This window comes from Mobula birostris, assembly GCF_030028105.1.
Source record: "Mobula birostris isolate sMobBir1 chromosome 1 unlocalized genomic scaffold, sMobBir1.hap1 SUPER_1_unloc_1, whole genome shotgun sequence".
NCBI classification, from domain to species: Eukaryota; Metazoa; Chordata; class Chondrichthyes; order Myliobatiformes; family Myliobatidae; genus Mobula; species Mobula birostris.
The window spans coordinates 699707-724459 of NW_027274035.1; the positions used below are offsets into that span (position 1 = coordinate 699707).

At 39.7% G+C, this 24753-nt stretch overlaps 1 protein-coding gene across 2 annotated transcripts in view; it reads left to right on the top strand.

Annotated features, from left to right (window-relative positions):
- Nucleotides 1–24753, top strand: part of oxr1a (oxidation resistance 1a) — a 536209-nt gene that overhangs the window by 335415 nt on the left and 176041 nt on the right. For both annotated transcript variants that reach the window (XM_072249890.1, XM_072249891.1), the window contains exons 5-6: nt 2798–2905; nt 6016–6129. In XM_072249890.1, the coding sequence (XP_072105991.1) occupies nt 2798–2905; nt 6016–6129 (222 nt within the window). The remainder of the gene's footprint in view (nt 1–2797; nt 2906–6015; nt 6130–24753) is intronic.

Below are 24753 nucleotides of genomic sequence, written 5' to 3' on the forward strand. Positions count from 1 at the left end.
TTGAGTAGTGTATGTGCAGAGAGAGGAGGCATTACTGTGTCAGGTCAATGACCCTTCATGATTTGCATAGTTTATAATGACCAGCCTGATGACAAGTAATGTCACCTAATTAATAGCCATGGAGGCTGCCTCAGTACATACAGTGGTACGTAAAAGTTTGGCACCCCTGGTCAAAATTTCTGTTACTGTGAATAACTAAGTGGGTAAAATATGAACTGATTTCCAAACGGCATAAAGTTAAAGATGACACATTTCTTTAATATTTTAAGCAAGAAAACTTAATATATTTCCATCTTTTATGGTTTCAAAATAACAAGAAAGGAAAAGGGCCCAAAGCAAAAGTTTGGGCACCCTGCATGGTCAGTACTTAGTAACACCCCCTTTGGCAAGTATCACAGCTTGTAAACGCTTTCTATAGCCAGTTAAGAGTCTTTCAATTCTTCTTTGGAGGATTTTCACCCATTTTGCCTTGTAAAAGGCTTCTAGTTCTGAGAGATTCTTGGGCTGTCTTGCATGCACTACTCTTTTGAGGTCTATCCACAGATTCTCGATGATGTTTAGGTCGGGGGACTGTGAGGGCCATGGCAAAACCTTCAGCTTGCGCCTCTTGAGGTAGTTCATTGTGGATTTTGAGGTGTGTTTAGCATCACCTGTTGTGGAAGCCATCCTCTTCTCATCTTCAGCTTTTTTTTTTTTACAGACGGTGTGATGTTTGCTTCCAGAATTTGCTGGTATTTAATTGAATTCATTCTTCCTTCTACCAGTAAATGTTCCCTGTGCCACTGACTGCAACACAAGCCCAAAGCATGATCGATCCACCCCCGTGCTTAACAGTTGGAGAGGGGTTCTTTCCTTGAAATTCTTCACCCTTTTTTCTCCAAACATACCATTGCTCATTGCGGCCAAGGAGTTCTATTTTACCTTCATCAGTCCACAGGACTTGTTTCCAAAATGCATCAGGTTTGTTTAGATGTTCCTTTGAACCTTTTAAATACAGCTTTGAATTTTTTGAATAAAAAAAAATTTTGAACTTTTTTTGAATAAAAAAGTTTTCTTGCTTAAAATATTAAAGAAGTGTGTCATTTTTAACTTTATGCCTTTTGGAAATCAGTTCATCTTTTATTCACTTAGCTATTCACAGTAACAGAAATTTTGACCGGGGTGCCCAAACATTTGCATGCCGCTGTATATTTAAGACAAGGTTGGATAAATTTTTGCACAGAAGGGGAATTAAGGGTTATGGGGAAAAGGCAGGTCGGTGGAGATGAGTCCATGGTCAGATCAGCCTAAACCTTATTGAATGCTGGAGCAGGTTGGACAGGCCAGATGGCCTACTCCTGCTCCTATTTCTTAAGTTCTTATGTTCTTGTTAGAGTCAAGTGTATTGTCCTATGGCACAAGTACAGATACACTGTTGCAGTGAAAAACTTACTTGCTCAGCACCAAAGACGCAAATATTGTATCTAAACAATTTGTCAACAAATTTCGGTAGTATCTTCAGCGCCATACAAGTCATCCGTTCATGGGGGCGGACCATCTGTCTGTTCCCTAGCTGATCAGGCATCAATGCCAGACAGTCGTCAAACTTAGAATCAATTTAGTGCCTTTGTGATCTGGGTGTGTGTATTTTTTTGGAAATCTTCCTCACTTACTTACTGGCCTGAACTTTTGCTGTGGCATTGTAAGACCTCACAATTTGACCAAGTCATATTGACCAGTTTGCAAGCAGTGTGACCAAGACCAGGGTATACTTGTCCGTTGTAAACAGTGTTATCAGTTGTTTGCATTTTTTACTTTTTTGCTTAACCATATTAATGTCCTTGATTTGACTTTCTAACCATTGTTCTTGGGTCTGTTGAACACTGGGAGCAACTACAATTTATACCAAAGCATCAAATTTTCCTGTGAAGTTAAACCGCAATGAGCAATAGGACCAAAGTTTTACAACTTTCATTGTTCACTTTACTCCTCTGTAACCCATTTCTTCCACTGCCATAACTCCTTCTATTTCTCACTTTTCAGGTTTTTCAGTCTGTACCTTGTATTTCACTTGTAAATCTCCCCTTTATCTTGGTAGTACTGTTCACTGATATGAACCAGTGTGATGTGTATTTGTGTTGGAGTAGATTGTGTGAACTCCTAAGCCTCTTCCTCCATTTAGCAAGATTCTTGGCCTGAACTCCACCTTCTTGTCCCCACACTCTTGAAGTCCCTTGCTCTTCATAAAATTACCATTCTCAGCATCGAATGCTGAGCAACTGCTGAACCACAGCTCTGTGAGACCGACAATTTCAGATTCACGACCTGTCCAATCCTTCATCCTGCGACTATCTTCCCTTGTTCCATAATCGCCAATCAGAAGGAACAACTTCTGACGTCACCTCAAGCCTTCTCTGAATCTTCAGTGCTTTACTGATCTTCACTCGTTCTACTGCAGGTGCTGCTGAATCGTTGCTCCTTCCAAAAATCAAAACTGGAAAGCTTCCTTCACAGCACCTTTAGTAAAGCAAGTTTACTCCCATGACTTCAGATTCTGGTTTCCCAACATATGAAAACATACACCATCAATCTCCTTAATTATCTTCAAGGTCTGTGTTAGGTCACCAGCTTCTTCTTTCCTTGATATCTTCAGCCTGAGAATATGTAATAAATATTGAATGTTGCGTGATGAGATTTGGCTGGATAGGAGTTTGCACGAATGCGGTAGGCCAAATGACCTGTCTCTGTATTGTTTGCTTTCTGTGATTCTTTGAATAACTACTGATCTTCTGACCTTGCAGAGTGGTTTCTTTGACAGGTTGAATCAAGGGACTCGTTGAATAGCATTGCTCTCAAGTTTGACACTACGCCTAATGAGCTTGTGCAGCTGAATAAGTTATTCTCCAGAGCTGTGGTTCCAGGCCAGGTAACGAGCTCTCTTGTACAATCATGAAAGAGCTGTTTATATTTTACAGACTATATACATTATATGTTAATAAATATAACTATATCTATAAATAGTTATGTGCTGTTATCTTTGATTACCTTAAGATTTACATAATTTCTCACACACGCTTACCATGTAGAGAACCCGAGGGCAATGAGTAGGATGAAGAAGGAACTATTAGCCAGTGAACATAATTGTTCCTCAGACACTGCTTTGTACTTCAGTCAGGTGCATCCAAACAGCAGACAAAATTTAGTTTTGTTTAATTAGATCAAAGTACATATTTTTCACCATATACAACTCTGAGATTCATCTTCTTGTGGGCATACTTAACAGGATCAATGAAAGATCAACCAGAGTGTAGAAGAGAACAAACTGTGCAAATGCAAACATAAATAAATAGCAATAAATAACAAGAACGTGAGATAAGGACTACACAAAGTGAAGTCATTGGTTGTAGGAACAACGGTGGGGCAAGTGAATGCCGTTATCCCCTTTTATTCAAGAGCCTGATCGCTGAGGGGTAGTAACTGTTCTTGAACCTGTGGTGCAAGTCCTGTGGATCTTGTACCTTCTACCTGATGGCAGCATCGAAAAGAAGACTTGGCCTGAACGGTGGGGACCTCTGATGATAGATGATGATTTCCTATGGCAGAGTTTCATGTAGATGTGCTCAATGATGAGAGGGCTTTGCCCATGAAGTACTGGGCCGAATCCATTGCCTTCATAGGCATTGGTACTATCATACCAGGCCGAGATGCAGCCAGTCAGTGCACTCTCCACTACACATCGAGGGAAATTTGTTAAAGTTTTAGATGTCATGCCGAATCTCCACAGACTCCTAAGGAAGCAGAGGCACTGCCGTGCTTTTTTCACAGTTACACTTCCTTAAATGTGAATGCTTCCTGAATACAGTACACTATTAGCCATTTATTTGGTATCGTTCTAGCTTCGAGTGATAGTTTGAACATGCAATCTCTGACAGGATCAGATTGCTGTCTGCTGAGCCAAGGTGAACATCTCTGCCATGTTGGTGAGTTGTCTCTGTGATGTGACCTGAGGCTTCTGGCATCAGACTGGAGTCTCCTCAGATTGACTGTTTACAATGACCAGTATTACAGGAATTGTAGGCTGACTAGAGATTTCTTTTGGTGAATAATAACTAATCAGAATTCCTTATTCTGTAATGAAATGTCTTTATTTGAAGTTAAGAGATTATAACAATCCCCTTCCTTCACTAGGATCCCCTTCCTTCTTTCCCTAACGCTCCTTGCCAGGTGCCAACTATTTATTATACTCACAACCATTCTGGTAACCGGTCCAACAATGATCTCATGATTTCCCCAGCACACTTCCTTTGGTGATTTATCTGCTGAATGTTTTGAGCTTCCCTGTCCTGACTACAACCTGCCTCAGTGGTTGAGTTCCTAAAACACCACATAAACACTGTGGCCACCCTGTGCCAACAAGTACCCCAAATCAGCCAACAGTATATGTTGCTCATATTTTCATTCAGTCACCAGTTGCCCCTTTTCTCTTTCACTTTCTATATCCCTCTTCCGCTTCACTTTTCCCAGCTCTAATGTTGGGTCATCTGTCTGAAACATTAGGAGACAGAAGAGACTACAGATGTTGGAATCTACAAAAACCAACTGCCAGAAGAGCTTAGCAGATGTCTGATTCCATTTTTAGCATCTGTAGAGAGAAATGAACTGTGGACATTTTGGATCAAAACCCTTCACTTGGACAGAATATGACAATCCAGATGAAGTGTTTGACCCAAAACGTCAACTGTCCATTTATTTTGTATTATTTATAGACACAGCATGGTAACCGGCCCATCCAGCCCAATGAGCCTGTGCCGCTCAGTTATACCCATGTGACCAATTGTGCATTTTCGGACTGTGAGAGTAAACCCGAGCATCCTGAGGAAACCTACACGGTCACGTAGACAGACACTCCTTACAGACAGCAGTGGGAAGTAAACCTAGGCCCTGATGATGCTGTAAAAGTGTTGTGCTAACAGCTACGCTACAGAGCTGCCCCATTTGCCTGATGAATTCCTCTAGCCGTTTGTATTTTTAAATCCGTTTTCCATTTTTACAGTTGCTGCTTGGCTTGCTGAGTATTTCAACTATCTTCTGTTTCTTCATTCACAAAACTCAGTAGTGTTAGGAGTTTGAGCAGATTTGTTTTGTCACCTAAAGCACTCAAAAACTTCAGTAAATGTACAGTGGAGAGTATTCTGACTGGCTACATCACCGTCTAGTATGGGGGAGGGGAGGAGGCTACTGCATAGGATCAAAATAAACTGCAGAGAGTTGTAAACATCATGGGTACTAGCCTCCATAGTATCCAGGACATCTTCGAGGAGCGGTGCCTCAGAAAGGTAGCAGCTATCATTAAGGACCCCCACCACCCAGGGCAAACCTTGTTCTCATTGCTACCAACAGGAAGGAGGTACAGAAGCCTGAAGGCACACACTCAAAAATTCAGGAACAGCTTCTTCCCTTCTGCCATTCTAAATGGACATTGAACCCATAAACACTACCTCACTTTTTCTTATTATTTCTGCTTTTGCTCTGCTATTTTAAATTTAACATATATATATATAATTTAACTTTTTCTATATTTATCATGTATTGCATTGTAGTGCTGGTGCTAAGTTAACAAATTTCACAATGTATGCTAGTGATATTAAACTTGATTCTGATTCTGAAAGTAATTGTGCAAAAGATCAGTGTCAAGTCTATGATTTGTGCTTGCCCTTAATGTTGATAAATCACACTTCCGCCGGTGCGTTCCAGACACTGATGTGGAACAGCAATTCCTGTTTTTATCTTCCTTTCTCTCTTCCTCCAAGTTCAGTTGTACATTCCTGCCAAATGCCATTGCTACATTTATGAAGCTGCATTCTGTTAAAATGATGAAGTAGAAGATAAAGTCTATCTTTTGTCTTCTGTATAATTTCTTTATTGATTTTAAATCAGCTGTTTAATGGAGTACTTCAGAAAAATTTGGAATAGCACAGATCCTACAGTGGTTTATAATTAGTTGTTGAGTGCCTTTTTTTGCTCTCTCTTCTGTAGAATCTCTATGTTCCTGATCCAGACTATATTTCCAGTGTGGAGAGTTCACCGTCACTGAGTCCTGTCAGTCCTTTGTCTGCAACATCTTCAGAAATAGAGTTTGAGAAGCCTTTGGTAAGAACCTGAGAAAAGGGAGAAAGTATGACTCATAGCAGAAATGGGAGCTGCTTTAAAATGAAAACTACAAGAATGAGCTTGTAATATAATGTTAATGTAGTTTGTATATTTTTATATCAATGGAAAATGGTGAGTAGGAGTAATGTGAGATCTGTGACGTTGGATATGTGGATGTATTTCAAGGTAAGGAGATGGCAGACTTATTTGAATACATGCTGAGCGTTAGACTTCATAGGTTGAGGATGCAAAGAGAAACAAAAAATAATTCACATGTTGTCATCTTGAAATGACAAATTGCTGAAGTCGTCCCATTTCTTAAAGGGAGAGAAGGGATTCTATCATTGTCTAGTGTGTGAGAATTTTTTTTTCTACTCTATGTATAAATGAGAAGTTGCAAGTAATGTTTGTGGACTAGCACAAACCATTTAGTAATTTTGCAAGAAGAAGTTGCTAATAAAAATCTGAAAACCTGGATTTAAATTCATTTCATTGCCCTGGGAGAGGTGAATGGCTGTCCTCCTCAGGGTTTGTACTCACACCTTTGTTGTATTTGCAAATCTAAGTAAGGATTAGTCAGCTCCATCATAGTATCCAGGACATCTTCAAGGAGCAGTGCCTCAAAAAGGCAGCTTCCATCATTAAGGATCCCTCACCATCCAGGTCATGACTTGTTCTCATTGCTATCCTCAGGAAGGAGATACAGAAGCCTCAAGACACACACTCAATGATTCAGGAACAGCTTCTTCCCCTCTGCCATCCGATTACTGAAATGGATATTGAACCTATGAACACTACCTCACTACTGTTTTATTCCTATTTTTGCACTACTTATTTAGTTTAACTATTTAATATAATACAATCTTACCATAGAACCATAGAAACTACAGCACAGAAACAGGCCCTTTGGCCCTTCTTGGCTGTGCCGAACCATTTTCTGCCTAGTCCCACTGACCTGCACACGGACCATATCCCTCCATACACCTCCCATCCATGTATCTGTCCAATTTATTCTTAAATGTTACAAAAGAACCCGCATTTACCACCTCGTCTGGTAGCTCATTCCATACTCCCACCACTCTCTGTGTGAAGAAGCCCCACCTAATGTTCCCTTTAAACTTTTCCCCCCTCACCCTTAACCCATGTCCTCTGGTTTTTTTCTCCCCTTGCCTCAGTGGAAAAAGCCTGCTTGCATTCACTCTATCTATACCCATCATAATTCTATATACCTCTATCAAATCTCCCCTCATTCTTCTGCGCTCCAGGGAATAAAGTCCTAACCTATTCAACCTTTCTCTGTAACTGAGTTTCTCAAGTCCCGGCAACATCCTTGTAAACCTTCTCTGCACTCTTTCAACCTTATTTATATCCTTCCTGTAATTTGGTGACCAAAACTGAACACAATACTCCAGATTCGGCCTCACCAATGCCTTATACAACCTCATCATAACATTCCAGCTCTTATACTCAATACTTCGATTAATAAAGGCCAATGTACCAAAAGCTCTCTTTACGACCCTATCTACCTGTGACGCCACTTTTAGGGAATTTTGTATCTGTATTCCCAGATCCCTCTGTTCCACTGCACTCCTCAGTGCCTTACCATTAACCCTGTATGTTCTACATTGGTTCGTCCTTCCAACGTGCAATACCTCACATTTGTCAGTGTTAAACTCCATCTGCCATTTTTCAGCCCATTTTTCGAGCTGGTCCAAGTCCCTCTGCAGGCTCTGAAAACCTTCCTCACTGTCTACTACACCTCCAATCTTTGTATCATCAGCAAACTTGCTGATCCAATTTACCACATTATCATCCAGATCATTGATATAGATGACAAATAACAATGGACCCAGCACTGATCCCTGTGGCACACCACTAGTCACAGGCCTCCACTCAGAGAAGCAATTCTCTACCACCATTCTTTGGCTTCTTCCATCGAGCCAATGTGTAATCGAATTTACCACCTCTCCATGTATACCTAGCAACTGAATTTTCCTAACTAACCTCCCATGCGGGACCTTGTCAAAGGCCTTACTGAAGTCCATGTAGACAATATCCACTGCCTTCCCTTCATCCACTTTCCTGGTAACCTCCTCGAAAAACTCCCAACAGATTGGGCAAACATGACCTACCACGCACAAAGCCATGTTGACTCTCCCTAATAAGCCCCTGTTTATCCAAATGCTTGTAGATTCTGTCTCTTAGTACTCCCTCCAATAACTTACCTACTACTGACATTAAACTCACCAGCCTATAATTTCCCGGATTACTTTTCGATCCTTTTTTAAACAACGGAACAACATGAGCCATTCTCCAATCCTCCAGCACTTCACCTGTAGACAGCGACATTTTAAATATTTCTGCCAGGGCCCCTGCAATTTCAACACTAGTCTCCTTCAAGGTCTGAGGGAACACTGTCAGGTCCCGGGGATTTATCCACTTTAATTTTCCTCAAGACAGCAAGGACCTCCTCCTTTTCAATCTGTACAGTTTCCATGGTCTCACTACTTGATTCCCTCAATTCCATAGATTTCATGCCAGCTTCCTTAGTAAATACAGACACAAAAAACCTATTTAAGATCTCCCCCATTTCGTTTGGTTCCGCACAAAGCCGACCACTCTGATCTTCAAGAGGACCAATTTTATCCCTTACAATCCTTTTGCTCTTAATATACTTGTAAAGGCTCTTTGGATTATCCTTCACTTTGACTGCCAAGGCAACCTCATGTCTTCTTTTTGCCCTCCTGATTTCTTTCTTAGGTATTTTCTTGCACTTCTTATACTCCTCAAGCACCTGATTTACCCCCTGTTTCCTATACATTTCATTGTAATTGTAATTGTAATTCATAGTTTTTTTTTCTCTACTATGAATTGCATTGCAATGTACCGCCATTGCACTGTTCGATGGTAGAAAATGCATTTAAAATTGTCATTCATTAGAGGAAAGGTTTAGAAACTGACATTACAAAATATGAAGGAACAGAGACATTTTGGAGATTCAAAACAAATAAATTAAAGCCAGTGGAATGATTCAGAAACTGAATTGTGGACTGTATGTGGAACTGAAAGTTGAGTAATAGGCATTTAGAGCCTATGAGAGGCTGGCTTTTGGCATGCACCGAAAGCGGGGTGAATGTGTTCCGAGAGGGATTGCAGTGGATTTAAGGGATTAAATAATGAGGGTAAGTTGTGAATATTAGATTTATGTTTTTTTTTGCATATGGATGATTAAGTGACCATTTAACTCAGAGACGCAAGAGGTACTGCAGATGCTGGAAATCTAGAATCACACACACAATGTGTTGGAGGAGACCAGCAGGTCAGGCAGCATCTATGGATGGAGATAAACAGGCAATGTTTCGGGCCAGGGTGTTTCATCAGGACTGGAAAGGAAGGGGGATTTCTGACTTCTTCCCCCTTCCTTTCCAGTCCTGATGAAATGTCCTGGCCCGAAGCATCGACTGTTTCTTCCCGTCCATAGATGCTGCCTGACTTGCTGGGCTCCTCCAGCACATTGTGTCTATTGACCATTTAATTGAGGTGTTTAAGATGACTGAAGGAATTAGTAGAAAAGAAGTAACTTTTCCTTCTGAGGGTTGGGTGGTTCTGAAGAAGTCGTTGGCTTAAATCTACAGTAGAGCTCTCCATTCTGCTGTGATGTGATGAAGTGGTTCTTCATGTAAAGGTTAATGGAAATCTTATTCTACAAAAGATAAGGTACCTGACTAGAATATTTCAGAACAAAGACTGATGCATGTTTTACAGCCAGATATATCACAGAAGCTGAGATGGAATATTAAATTTGTTTACTGGGCTTTGTTTTCAAACTAATGTGCTCAATTAACTTGCACAAGTTCCAATCTAATGATTTCAATTAAATGTTGTGCTCTTCTCAACACTGATGATGAAACACAAATGATTCAAATTTTTGACCCTGTAATTGGGCCCTTGCAGACTTTCAGCTGCTTCTCTATTGATAGTGTTGAGATTTAAAAGCCATTAATTGCACAATTGCCGTTGGTACTGGCGAGTGTCTGTTAAAGGAAGCTCTGCAGTTTGTTCATCAGCCTCTTATTACAAAGAGGCTGCAGTTCCTGTTGCGTATTTCTAAATATATTTGCCTTAGCAGCAGGAAGCTGGCAAAAAGGAAGTACAAGAGCCTTAATTTGCTATGACATGCATTCCGGAAGTCCTTCAATGACTTTGTGATTGCAGTTGCTGTCAGCGTGTGTTTTTGTTTCTAAATTATAACATAGAGAAATTGATGGTTCTTGTTAAAGGGGTAGTGACATAAAATTAAATGGAGCAAGTTGTGATGTGTTATAAATAGCTTTTGGCCACCCTTTAGATCTTATTTGTACTATAGAAATAAAAGACCTTTTAATTTTTGTGGACTAATCATCAGGCAAATGCATCTCTGGCAGAAATTCAGGAAAGGGTGTGATGTCTTGCTTTTAGGAAATAGTGTCAGTGTTCAAAGCTTAAAGTAAATTTATTATCAAAGTACGTATATGTTACTATATATATCCAGAGATTCATTTTCAAGGTTCAAGATTTTTAATGTCATTTTTAATGTCATTTTCAGTACGCAAGTGTAAAGAAATAATTGTTAGCTCCAGATCTGATGCAGGATAAAAAAAAACACATAAGATAAAGAACACAGTAATAAAAAAAACATTAAAAGGTGTATCCTCAAGAAGAGTTTCAATGCTCATCCGCCTAACCCGGGTGCGAGGTTGGATTGCTCAAAGCGCCAAGCCTATTTGGGGAGATATAGAACAGCCTGGGACTGTGTGGTCTGGGTATGTCGCTGTGCCGGAGCCCAGGTTCTAGACCAAGACACTACTCAGTGCTTGGACAATTTAAAGGCCGTCCCAGATAGATTGGAAAGCCTGTGTGTGGAAGCGCGGGTCGGGCTGACTTCGCTCATTCTCCCGCAATGTTCATTCTTCACTGTGGTGGCTGTCATCTCTGTGAGGTTTACGGCGTTTTTGCCCACTAGTATGATGAACTGAGTTTGAGGCTTGGGCCTACTACACCAGCTGCTCCAGAGAGTGGATCTAAGGACTCAATCTGGTTCAGAGTGCTGCCATTTGCTCCCATTGTTGGCATGATGTGTCTTTTGTTTTTTCCTTTTTCTGCACAGTAATTATGTTCTTTCTTTTTTTTTAATTGGATTTTTCAGTTTTCTTTCTTTGTGGCTACCTGTAAGCAAACAAATCTCAAGGTGTATAATTTATACATTCTTTATAATAAATGTACTTTGAGTTGATTTGATTTGATTTGAAGAAACGTCTCAGCCCAAAAGGTCGATTGTTTATTCACATCCATAGATACTGCCTGATCTGCTGAATTCCTTCTGCATTTTGTGTGTTACATTAAAATATAAATACATAAGATAGCTTATATACATAGATGGTCTGGCCACAAAGTGGCGCTAGGTACACGAGTGTCTGCGTGTGAAGTGACTCTGACAGGAAATGACAAAGCAGTGTTAAAATATGATAAACTGGAAACCGTTGTTTTGCAGGCATTCACAGTGGAACAAAGGCATAGACTAGAATCAATGAAAAACTACACACAGACTGACAAACAACCAGTAACCAAAAGGAGACAAACTGTGCAAATACAAAATAAACAAACAATCATAAATAAATCCATACATAAATACTACTGAGAACATGAGTTGTAGAGTCCATGAAAGTGAGGCCATAGGTTGTGGAGTCAGTTCAGAGTTGAGGTGAGTGAAGTTATCCACTCTGGTTCAGGAGCCTGATGGTTGAAGTGTAAAGAAAGGGTGTATCTTCGGGTCTCTTTTACTTCAATCGCAACGACAATTTCATGCATAACTTAGCAAAAGATTGCAGGGTACTTTGCAAGAATATATCCAACAGGATTTGACACTATATCACATGAAAGCATCGGGGCAGGTATTTAGAATGTTGTTCGAAGCAGTAGCTTTTAAGAGGTGTCAAAGGAGAAGAGAGAGGAAATGAGGCAAATGAATCTCAGGGCAGAAATCCAGAACCTTTGCAAAGATTGCAGTGTATAGATGGAGAGTTAATTCAACATTATTAAAACGTCAAGATTTTTGTGATTTTATGAAAAAACAGATCCAGTTTTTTTTGGATACAAACTCTCATTCAGTGGACGATAAATTTATACTATGGGATGCGATGAAAGCATATTTGAGGGGTCAGATAATAAGTTATACGTCTAAAATTAAGAAAGAATATATGGCAGAACTATATCAATTGGAAAAAGATTACAAAATTAGAAAAAGAATCTCAAAGACATACGACAAAAGAAAAACGAAGACAACTTGTCAATGAGAAGTTATAATATAATACGCTTCAGGCATATAGAATGGAAAAAGCAATCATGAGAATTAAGCAAAGGTATTATGAGTTAGGTGAGAAAGCACACAAAATTCTTGCTTGGTAGTTGAAAACAGAACAGGCTTCCAAAACGATAAATGCAATTAGAACAAGTGCAAATAAAATTACTTATAAACCTTTAGAAATTAATGAAACCTTCAAAAGTTTCTATTCTGAATTATATCAATCGGGATCACAAAATGATGTTAATGAGATAGAAAGGTTTTTATCACAAGTAACTCTTTCAAAATTGAATTCGGAAGAACAGAAAGGATTAGATATGCCTTTTACATTAAAAGAGGTTGAAGAAGCTTTAGGATCACTTCAAAGTAATAAATCTCCAGGAGAGGATGGTTTTCCACCTGAATTTTATAAAAAGTTTAAAGATTTATTATTTCCTCCTTTTATGGAGTTAATACGTCAAGCGGAAAAAATACATAAACTCCCAGAATCTTTCTCAACAGCGATTGTAATAGTATTGCAAAAAAAGATAGAGATCCTTTAGAACCAGCATCACATAGGCCTATTTCTTTGTTGAACACGGATTATAAAATAATAGCAAAAATTTTATTGAATAGATTATCTAAATATTTACCAAAATTAATACATATGGATCAAACAGGATTTATTAAACATAGATAATTGGCAGATAATGTAACTCAGCTACTCAGTATAATTCATTTGGCACAAAAAAGAGAGGAGATGAGTATAGTAGTAGCCTTGGATGCAGAAAAAGCATTTGATAGATTGGATTGGGATTTTTTATTTAAAGTATTAGAAAAATATGGGTTAGGAACACCTCTTATAAACTGGATTAAAACTTTAAACACTAACCCTAATGTTAAAGTAGTGACAAATAGTCAAATTTCAACACCATTCCAGTTAAAAAGGTCAACTAGACAAGGTTGTCCATTATCACCTGCTTTATTTGTATTGGTTTAGAACCATTAGCAGAACTAATTAGAATTGATTCAGATATTAAGGGTTTTAGTGTTAATCAGGAGGAATATAAAATTAATCAATTTGCTGATAATGTTTTGATTTACTTAACAAACCCACAGCATTCGTTACGTAAATTATAGATTGGATGAATATGGCAAAGTATCAGGGTATAAAATAAGTTGGGATAAAAGTGAAATTTTACCTCTTACTAAAGGAAACTATAGCCAATGTTGATTAGTAACCCAGTTTAGATGGCCGGTAAATGGTATGAAGTATTTAGGTATAAGACTTGATAATGATGTAAAGGATTTAGATAAATTTAATTATTTACCACCGTTGAAAAAAATTCAAGAAGATCTTGACAAATGGATGATACTACCAATAACATTAGTGGGTAGAGTCAATGTTGAAAAGATGAATATATTTCCTAGATTACAGTATTTGTTTCAAACATTACCAATACAATTGCCACAGAAATTTTTTCAAGAGTTAAATAAACGTGTGAGAAAATTTCTTTGGAAAGGGAAGATGTCAAGAATATCATTGGAAAAATTGACATGGAAATTTGAGTTAGGAGGGTTACAACTTCCAAACTTTAAGAATTATTATGAAGCAAATCAACTTAGATTTATTGCATCTTTCTTTGACGAACAAAAACCAGCATGGATTAGAATAGAATTAGATAAGGTAGGAGAAAATACACCTGAAGATTTTATATATAAATGGGAATCTAAATGGATACGGGAAAAGAAAGAATCTCCTATATTAAAACATTTGGTTGATCTATGGAATAAGATAAACGTTGATAATGAAATAAAGAAATCTTTATTAGCAAGGAGACCTTTGATTTAAAACAGACTTATTCCCTTTACAGTGGATAATCAACTTTTATATAATTGGTACCAAAAAGGGATTTGATCTATAGGAGACTGTTATGAACGAGGTATATTGATGTCATTTGAACAATTAATGAATAAATATAAAATATCAAATAACACTTTCTTTTGTTACCTTCAATTAAGGGCTTATTTAAAAGACAAACTGGGTCAAACAATGTTTTTGCCAAAACCCAATGAAATTGAAATTTTAATTCAAAAAGGAAAATTTAAAAAATTTATCTCTTATGTATAATTTGATTCAAAAACAGACAATTAAACAAGGGATCCGCAAGTCAAAACAAAAATGGGAAACAGATCTGAATATTAATATTAATGAAACAAATTGGTCAAGACTATGTCTTGACAGTATGACAAATACAATAAATGTTTGACTTAGATTAGTACAATATAATTTTTCACACCAATTATATATTACACCGCAAAAAATAAATAGATTAAATTCAAACTTATCTGATCAATGCTTTCCGTGTAATCAAGAAATTGGTACTTTCTTACATTCTATTTGGTCTTGTTCCAAAATTCAACCTTTTTGGATAAATTTAAGAGTATTATTGGAACAAATTACTGGAACTCAACTTCCACATAACCCTATATTATTTCTATTAGGTGATATTGAAGGGATAAAACCAAAACTTAAACTGAATAAATATCAGAAAGAATTTATAAAAATTGCATTGGCGGTAGCCAAGAAGGCTATAGCATTTACTTGGAAATTGGATTCGTATTTAAGTATAGATCGTTGGAATAATGAAATTTCTAGTTGTATTCCACTCGAAAAAATTACTTATAATTTAAGAGATAAATATGATACATTTTTGAATATTTGGCACCCATAGTTACAAAAGATAGGATGGCATATTTAGTTGCTCTGATGATAAAGATGTTGGTCCCTTGGGGAAAGTAATAAATAAATATACTAAATTTATTTTGAATCCCATGGAGCTTGTGGAAACCTTCCAATATCCAGGCAGTTCTTCTTTCTTCTTTCTTTCCTTTTTTTTCCTTTTTTTTTTCAGGTAGGTGTATATATCAGGGGGGGGGGAGGGGAGGGTAGATATTATCATTCTATGTAATCATTTAGAAAATTCAATAAAAATTATATTTAAAAAAAAGATTGCAGTGTAGGAGATGTTGCTTTGATTGTGTGCTTGGCCATCACTGAGCCTGTGATCAGTAGAAGATGCCGTTTTTGTCCATCAATGTACCAATACCTTACGCCTCAGCCCATTAGACCAGACCACTTCACTCACCACCTGCACTTAGATGTCTTTCAAGGATGTCCTTCATCTGTTTCACAGCAAGTGCACAATTGCCCAGCAGTGAGTGGTATGGTAGCATTGCAGTTAGTGCAGTCATTGTACAGCACCGGTGATCACTGATCAGGAAGTGAGAATGTTAGTGGAGAGTACCCCTGTGGCCATCCCCCTCATCAATAAGTACTCCATTTTGAGTACTGTTGGGGTGGATGACCTACCTGAAGTAAGCAACAGCAGCCATGCCTCTGGCCCCTGTGTCTCGGAAGGGTAGAGAACTGAAGAGAATGGCAGCAGTTATAGGGGACACTATAGTCAGGGGGACAGATAGGCAATTCTGTGGACACTAAAAGGAAACACAGGTGGTAGTTTGCTTCCCAGGTGCCAGGGTCCGAGATGTTTCTGGGTACGTCCACAATATCCTGAAAAGGGAGGGTGAACAGCAAAAAGTCATGGTACATTTTAGTACCAATGACAAAGGAAGAATAAGGGAGGAGGTCCTGAAAAAAAAATACAGGGAGTTAGGAAGGAAGCTGAGAAGCAGGACCTCAAAGGTAGTAATCTTGGGATTACTGCCTGTGTCATGCGACAGTGAGTATAGGAATAGGATGAGGTGATAGATAAATGTGTGGTTGAAGAATTGGAGCAGGAGGCAGAGAGTCAGATTTCTGGATAATTAGGACCTCTTCTGGGGCAGGTGGGACCTGTACAAAAGGGTGAGTTGGGAGCGGTTTAAACTAATATGGCAGAGGGATGGGAACGAAGATGATAGAGCTGAGGATGAGCCAGCAGGTTTACAAGTAGAAGATAGGTGTAACATGAATGTAAGGAAGGACAAGCCAATGATTTGGGTACAAATGCAGCCAGAGCAAAGTGTTAAATTGTACCACAGAAGCAAAATTCAGAAGGGTGAAAAATGCAAGACTGAAGGTGGTGTATTTAAATGTGTTTAGCATTCAGAATGAGGTGGATAAACTTGTGATATGATTGGAGATTGGTCAGTATGACGTTATGGGCATCACTGAGTTGTGGCTGAAAGGTCATAGTTGGGAGTTTAACATCAAAGGATATACTGTGTATTGAAAGGACAGGCAGGAAGACATAGGCAGTGATGTGGCTCTGTTGGTAAGAAATGGAATTACATCTTTTAGAGGAGGTGACGAAGGGTCAGAAATGTTGAATCTTTGTGGGTGGAGTTAAATTGTAAGGGTAAAAAAGCTATTATGGGAATCATATATAGGCCTCCAAATAGTAGCCAAGATGTGGGGTTGAGATTGCAAAGGGAGCTAGGAAAGACATGTAATAAGAGTAATGACACAATTGTAATGGGAGACTTCAATATGCAAAGGGATTGGGAAAATCAGGTTGGTGTTGGATCGCGAGAGATGGAATTTGTTGTATGCCTATGAGATGGCTTTTTAGAGTAGCTTGTGCTTACTCAGGGAAAAGGCTATTTTAGATTGGGTGTTGTGTAATAACCTAGATCTTATTAGGGAGCTTAAGGTAAAGGAATTATTAGGAAACAGTGATCATAATATGATTGAATTCATACTGCAATTTGAGAGGGAGAAGCATAATTCACGTGTATCTGTATCGCCGTGAAATAAAGGAAATTACAGAAGCATGAGAGAGGAGATTGCTCAGGTGGAGGAGGATACTGGCGGGGATGACAGCTGAAGTTCTGGGAACAATCCACAAGGCACAGGGTAGATATGTCCCACAGAGGAAGAAGTTCTCAAATGGCAGGGGTAGGCAACCATGGCTGACAAAGGAAGTTAAGGACTGCATAAAAGCTAAGGGAAGAGCATACATATAGCAAAAGTGAGTGGGAAGTTGGATGATTGGGAAGCATTGAAAATCCAACAGAAGGCAACTAAAAAAATGTAAGAAGAGAAAAGATGAAATATGAGGGCAGACTAGCCAATATATAAAGCAGGATACCAAAAGTCTTTTCAGTTATATAAAGAGTAAAAGGGAGGTGAGAGTTGATACTGTACCACTGGAAAATGATGCTGGTGAGGTGGTAATGGGTGACAAGGAACTGGCAGATAAATTTAATGGGTACTTTGCATCTGTCTTCACTGTGGAAGATACTATCACTGTGTGAATCCATGAGTATCAGGGAGCAGGAGTGAGTGCCATTGCTATTACAAAGGAAAAAGTGCTAGGCAAACTCAAAGGTCTTAAGGTGGATGTCACCTGGGCCAGGTGGACTACATCCCAGAGTCCTGAGAGAGGTTGCTGAAGAGATAACGGATGCATTGGTCATGATCTTTCAAGAATCACTTGATTCTGGCATGGTCCCGGAGGACTGGAAGATTGCAAATGTCACTCCACTCTTTAAGAAGGGAGGAAGACAAAAGAAAGGAAATTATAGGCCAGTTAGCCTAACTACAGCGGTTGGGAAAGTGTTGGAGTCTATTATTAAGGATGAGGTTTCAAGGTACTTGGAGACTAATGATAAAATAAGCATGGTTTCTGTAAAGGAAAGTCTTGCCTGACAGATCTGTTAGAGTTATTTGAGGAAGTAACAAACAGGGTGGACAAAAGAGAGGTAGTGGATGTCATTTACTTAGATTTTCAGAAGGTATTTGATGCCACACATGTAGTTGCTTAACAAGACGAAATCCAATGGCATTACTGGAAAGATACAGGCATGGATAGAAGAGTACCTAACAGGCAGGAGGCAGCAGCGAGTGGGAATAAAAGGAGCCTTTTGTGTTTGGATGCCGGTGACCAGTGGTATTCCTCAGGGGTCAGTGTTGGGACCACTGCTTTTCACATTGCTTATTAATGATTTAGGTAATGGAAGTGATTGTTTTGTGGTAAAGAATGCAGATGGTACCAAGATAGGTGGTGGGGTTGGTAGTGCTGAGGAAGCAATGCGATTGCAGTGGGACTTGGACAAGTTGGAATAATGGGCAAAAAAGTGGCAGATGGAATACAGTGTTGGGAAATGCATGATAATGCATTTTGGTAAAAGAAACAATAGTGTGGACTATTATCTGAATGAGGAGAAGGTTCAAACAGGAGGTGCAGAGGGACTTGGGAGTCCTTGTGCAAGACTCCAGAAGGTTAATTTGCAGGCTGAGTCTGTGGTAAAGAAGACAAATGCAATGTTGGCATTTATTTGAAGGGGAATAGAATATGAAATCAAGGAGATAATGCTGAGCCTTTATAAGACAGTAGTCAGGCCACACTTAGAGTATTGTCATCAGTTTTTTGCTCCATATATCAAACAGGATGTGTTGTCTTTGGAGAGAGTCTAGAGGAGGTTCATGAGGATGATTCCAGGAATGAAGGGGTTAACATATAAGTAGCGTTTGGCAGCTTTGGGCTTGACCTCACTGGAATATAGAAGAATGTGTGGAGATCTCATTGAAACCTACTGAATGTTGAAAGGACTAGATACTGTGGATGTGGAGAGGATGTCCATATGGTGAGGTATCCAGAACTAGAGGACACAGCCTCAAAATTGAAGGGCGGCCCTTTAGAACAGAGGTAAGGAGGAATTTTTTTTAATCAGAGAGTAGTAAGACTGTGGAATGCTTTGCCTCAGACTGAGGTGGATACCAAGTGTCTGGGTATATTTAAGGCAGAAGTTGATCGTTTCCTGATTGATCAGGGCATCAGAGGATATGGTGAGAAGGCAGGCATATGGGGTTGGGCGGGATCCAGGATCAGCCATGACAGAATGGTGGAGCAGACTCGATGGACTGAATAGCTTAATTCTGCTCCTATGTCTTATAGTCTTGTGGATTCCTGGTGCTGCCTCTAAGGAATTTGTATGTCCTCCCCGTGACCACATGGGTTTCCTCCGGATGCTCCAGTTTCCACACACATTCCAAAGACATTTGGTTGGAGTTGGGTTTAGTGACTTGTGGGCATGTTACATTGGCTGGAAGCATGGCGACACTTGGGGGGCTGTCCTTGGCTCAGTCCTCGCTGATTTGATTTAATGCAAATGATGCACTTCACTATGTTTTGAATTTGTGATGCACATGTGACAATTAAAGCTAATCTTTAATCTTTTTAACCTTCAGTTTGGAAAAGCCACTGGAAAAGCTCTGCATAGACTTATTAGGGTAGGCAAAGGTGTGCAGAAGTTGGGAAGTAAACAAAGCAAATAAATTGAGTTCAAAGTAAATTTTAGTATCAACGTACATATATGTCACTGTATACAACCCTGAGATTCATTTTCCTGTGGGCATAGTCAGCAAATCGATAGAATAGTAATTATAACAGGATCAATGAAAAATCAACCAGAGTGCAGAAGACAACAAGCTGTGGAAATGCAAATATAAATAAATAGCAATAAATAATAAGAACATGAGATGAAGGGATAAAGAGTCCTTATAGTGAGATTATTGGTTGTGGGATCATCTCAATGGATGGGCAAGTGAGTGTAGTTGTCCCCTTTTGTTCAAGAGCCTGATGGTTGTGGGGTAGTAACTGTTCTTGAACCTGGTGGTGTGAATCCTAAGGCTCTTGTACCTTTTACCTGATGGCAGCAGTGAGAAGAGAGCATGGCCTGGGTGATGGGAATCTCTGATGATGGATGCTGCTTTCCTACGAAAGCGTTTCATGTAAATGTGCTCAGTGGTTAGGAAGGCTTTACCCGTGATTTACTGGACTGAATCCACTACCTTTTGTAGGATTTTCCATTCAAAGTTTCCATACCAGGCCATGATGCAGCCAGTCAATACACTGTCCACTAGACATCTACAGAAGTTTATCAAAGTCTTGGTCTTGGTTGGGTGTATAGAGTGTTTGGCATGTTGATTTGTTTGATTCTGGCTTTCATCGTTCATGCAGAATGATTGATAGTTTTAGAGAAATGTGTCACCACAGAGATTTGGGTTTTTCTTTCTGTTATCACTTTTTGCTTGGTGTTTCCGGGAGCTCAGCAACTGTTGCTTATCCCTAATCATTGTTGTGAATGCTATGTCACCAGCCTGCAGTGCTTGTATTCACCATTGTCTGACAGTATTACATGGCAGCTGCAGAATAATGAATGAGTGAGCACACAGGAGAGAGAAATACATTTCTAAGTGATGATGTTTAGTATTTCTAGCAGACGTGGCTTGTGATGGGGAGGAAGGTTTGATGCTCTGCTGCCATCTATTTGTTGCAAAGTACGCTACAACCTATTTGTTACAAAGATGTGCTGGTGTTGGTTAGCGTCCAGAGAAGGTTCACGAGAATGATCCCTGGAGTGAACGGGTTAACCTATGAGGAGTGTTTGATGGCTCTGGGCCTGTATTCACTGGAGTTTAGAAGAATGAGAGGGTTCTCTTTAAAACCTATTGGATATTGAAAGGCCTAGATAGAGTGGATGTGGAGAGAATGTATCCTATAGTGGGGGAGTCTAGGACCAGAGGGTGATGAATCTGTGGAATTCATTAGCTCAGACAGCTGTGGGAGGCCAAGTTATTGGGTATATTTAAAATGGAGGAGATTGATAGGTTCTTGATTAGTTTGGGTGTACAGGATTATGGAGAGAGAGCAGGAGAATGGGGTTGAGGGGGATAATAAATCAGCGATGTTGGAATGGCGGAGCTGACTCAATGGGATGAATGGCCTGATTCTGCTTCTATGTATTATGGTCTTATATTCTGCAGATGTTTTATAATTTATGGACTGTGATTAGGCCCGGTTGACTCCTGGAGAGTCAGTGGAAGGGAATGCATTATTCTGAATAAGGTATAACATTCTTCTGGGCCTTGGAAGCTGCTAAGCTTTCCCCTTAGATTGAAGACATGCCTTGTCCATAGTAGAATAGCTTCTTGAAATAAGGTCAAATAGGATTTCCAGGATGATACTTTCAGGGAACTGACCAATGAACCATTCAATGTCAGGGGAACGTAACAGGTTTCTATCTAGTTCTGTTGATCATTGTTAGGCAGTACTGTAGATCAGTGCCATCCTGCCACTTGTCTTTCCCCATCTAATATGCAAGGATTTGTTTTACTTGGCCGTGTGTATCATGAGCTGGAAGACTAAGAATCTCTCAGCCAGGACAACCTGGGAGCTATGTAGTTCAAAGGGATTATGAAGAAAACTAGCAGTCACTGGATGGGAGGGGTACGGAGGGCCATCATCCAGGTGGAGGTCAGTGGGATTAGGAAGAGTAATAGTTTGGCATGGACTAGATGCACCAAAAGGCCCGCTTTTGCACAGAAACAGGCCTTTCAACCCATCTAGTCTGTGAGAAACTATGACTCTGTGTAGGTCAGAGTTCTATGACTCTGTTCATGACTCTTTGCAGGTCAGAATTCAGCACCAACATGATGTTGTGAAAGGTGAGGATTGTTAGGTTGCAGGATTTAGTCAAGAAGAGAAAGGAACAATATATAAAGTTTAGGAAGCTGAAATTGGACATGGCCTTTGAGGAAGCAGGAGAGAACTAGAGAACTCTTTACCTGGCGTTTTTTTTTTGACATCTGTGTTTCCCAGGCTCATTCTCTCGATGGGAGGCCTGCCACCAGTGGATTGGTCAGGGTCTCCCTGACCCATGTGGTCAACTGAAGCCCTACATGGATTTGACAGTAGACAAAGCCCTGCCCTCAGGCATACCATCTGCCGAAGTATCAGATGGCCAGGAGAAGCATCTGCAGAGCTACTGGAAATGGATTGCATGGGAGTACTTCTCTCCCCAGAGAAGATGGCTTTCTTACCCTGCTGACCTGGCAATCCAGATACTGTGATTCCATGCCGACTGACCACTGTGCCCACCTAGCTGATCTGTTACTTCCATGCGGTGCTTACCTCCCCAAACCCCTCCCCTCCACGTTCCTATCCAAGAGCTTCTTAAATAATACTATTGTTACCTGTCTCAACCACTTCCTCTGACAGCTCATTCCATAAACATACCATCCTCTGTGTGGAAGAAGTTGCCCCTCAAGTCAGTTTTAAATCTTTCCCCTCTCACCTTTCTAGTTTTGGGCTCCCCTAACCTGGGGAAAAGACTGTTAACATCCATCTGGTATTGTATAATCCTCTCACAATTTTCAACACCTTCACTCTACTCTGTTCTGAAGAATAAAGGCCTAGCTCAGCAAATCTCACACTATAACCCAGGCTCTCTAGTCCTGGCAATATCCCTATGAATCTTTTCGGCACTGTTTCCTGTTTGATCACGCTTTCCTATAACAGGGTGACCAAAACTGTACACAGTACTCCAAGTGTGACCTCACCAACCACTTATACACTGCATTATAATATCCCAACTCCTACACCCAGTGCTTTGACTGATGAAGACCAGTGTTCTAAACCACTCTGTTTATCTGTGACGCTGCTTTCAACAAACTTTGCACTTGTACTCCAAGGTCCTTCTGTTGCATTGCACTCCATTGTTCCCTACCATTCATAGTGCTTTGACTTTCCAGAATGCATCACCTCACACTTACCGGTATTGAAATCCACTTCCCTAGCTGATCAAGATCCCCCTGTAATCTGCAATAATCTTCTTCACTATCAGTAACACCTCCTAATTTGATGTTACCTGCATGCTTACCAATCAATCCTTGTTGAAGCCTTATCAAAAGGTAAAGCCAGACCCCATCCACCAGTACTACTCTCCAATAAATTGAATTTTTTTCTTTAATTTATCATCATTCACTTTGCTTCCTCCAAGTGAATGATAATGATCTGGTTCCTAGCTTGCCCCTTTTTATCATAGCCTTGTTTGACCACAACTCATGAGTTAACCATCCCCATGAAATACCTGCCTTTCCTTCTCTCCTCATAGCAACTAAATACACAACAGATCAGATGGATTACCTTTATTTGTCACGTGCATTGAAACATGCAGTGAAATGTTTTATTTGCATCAACAACCAACACAGTCTGAGTTTTGACATGTGTTACCATGCTACCATACCCACAACTCCCCAGCCCTAACTCTAACCAAGGAAACCGTAACACTTAGAGGAAGCCCACACCATCATGGGAAGAACATACACACTCCTTACAGACAGGGATGGCAATTGAACGATGATTGGTGACTCCTGCCAGATCCCCCTAGTTTTGGGCTCCCCTAACCTGCAACAGATACTGTTACCATCCAGCTTTTATAATCCTCTCACAATTTGAAATACTTCTGTAAGGTCTTCCCGCACTTACTACACCACCATGTCACTCTATTAATTATAATAGTATTATTTTCTTGCACTTGATTCAATGGTGCTCACAACCTGTAATGCAGTCTCTTATGCTGTGAAGTCCAAAGTTAGATTTGTTGACTGTATAGAAATTTTCATCCAATTAGTTTCCAAATATAGTCAATTGTCACTCCAATTCTCTGCCCCATTTGCAGACTGCTATCACATTTATTGTGCATAATGAAGCTCAAAGCACGAGGGGTGGCACACTACCTCTTTGACTTGGTTCCTTATCTGTTTTTGCCTTGCACCATCATTCCAAGTTGTCATTTCATCTCTCCCTATTTTTGCCTCATCACAGACCTTGTATTTTTCTTCTTTTCTGCACAGTTCTCATGAAAGGAGGCCAACCTGAGTCTTTCAACTGCATCTCCCTCCACAGATGTTGCATGTTTAGATGTTCCTAAGTTAAAGGCCAGCATTTGTGTTTACATTGATAATTGTGTAAGAAAATGATCTGTTCTTTGATTCTCATAGATGACCATAAGATAAGCAGATGCTTGTGATGTGAATTGACAGTTATTGAGATAGTTGTTACAAATTATATTCTTTAGGATCTTGAACTATTGCTTTCATCCTTTTTTAGAGTCTTAGAACACAACAGCACAGAAACACCTTCAGTCATCTAGTCTGTGCCAAACTACTATTCTGCCTAGTTCCATTGAATTGCACCTGGACCATAGGCCTCCATGCCCCTTTATCCATGTTTTACCCAAACTACTCTTAAATGTTGAAATTGAATCCAGCACCTCCACAGCTCACTCCACATTCCCATTACCCTCCGAGTGAAGAAGTTCCCCCTTGTGTTCCAATTTTACCCTTAACCCATGACCTTTAATTCTAGTATCACTCAACTTTAGTGTAAAAGGCCTGCTTGCATTTACTGTACCTATACCCTTCATAATTTTAGTATAGCTAGACTTGTAAACTTACCTGCAGCATTTCTTGAAGTCAAGTATTCTGAGATCCTCAATTTTCACCCCTCTACTAT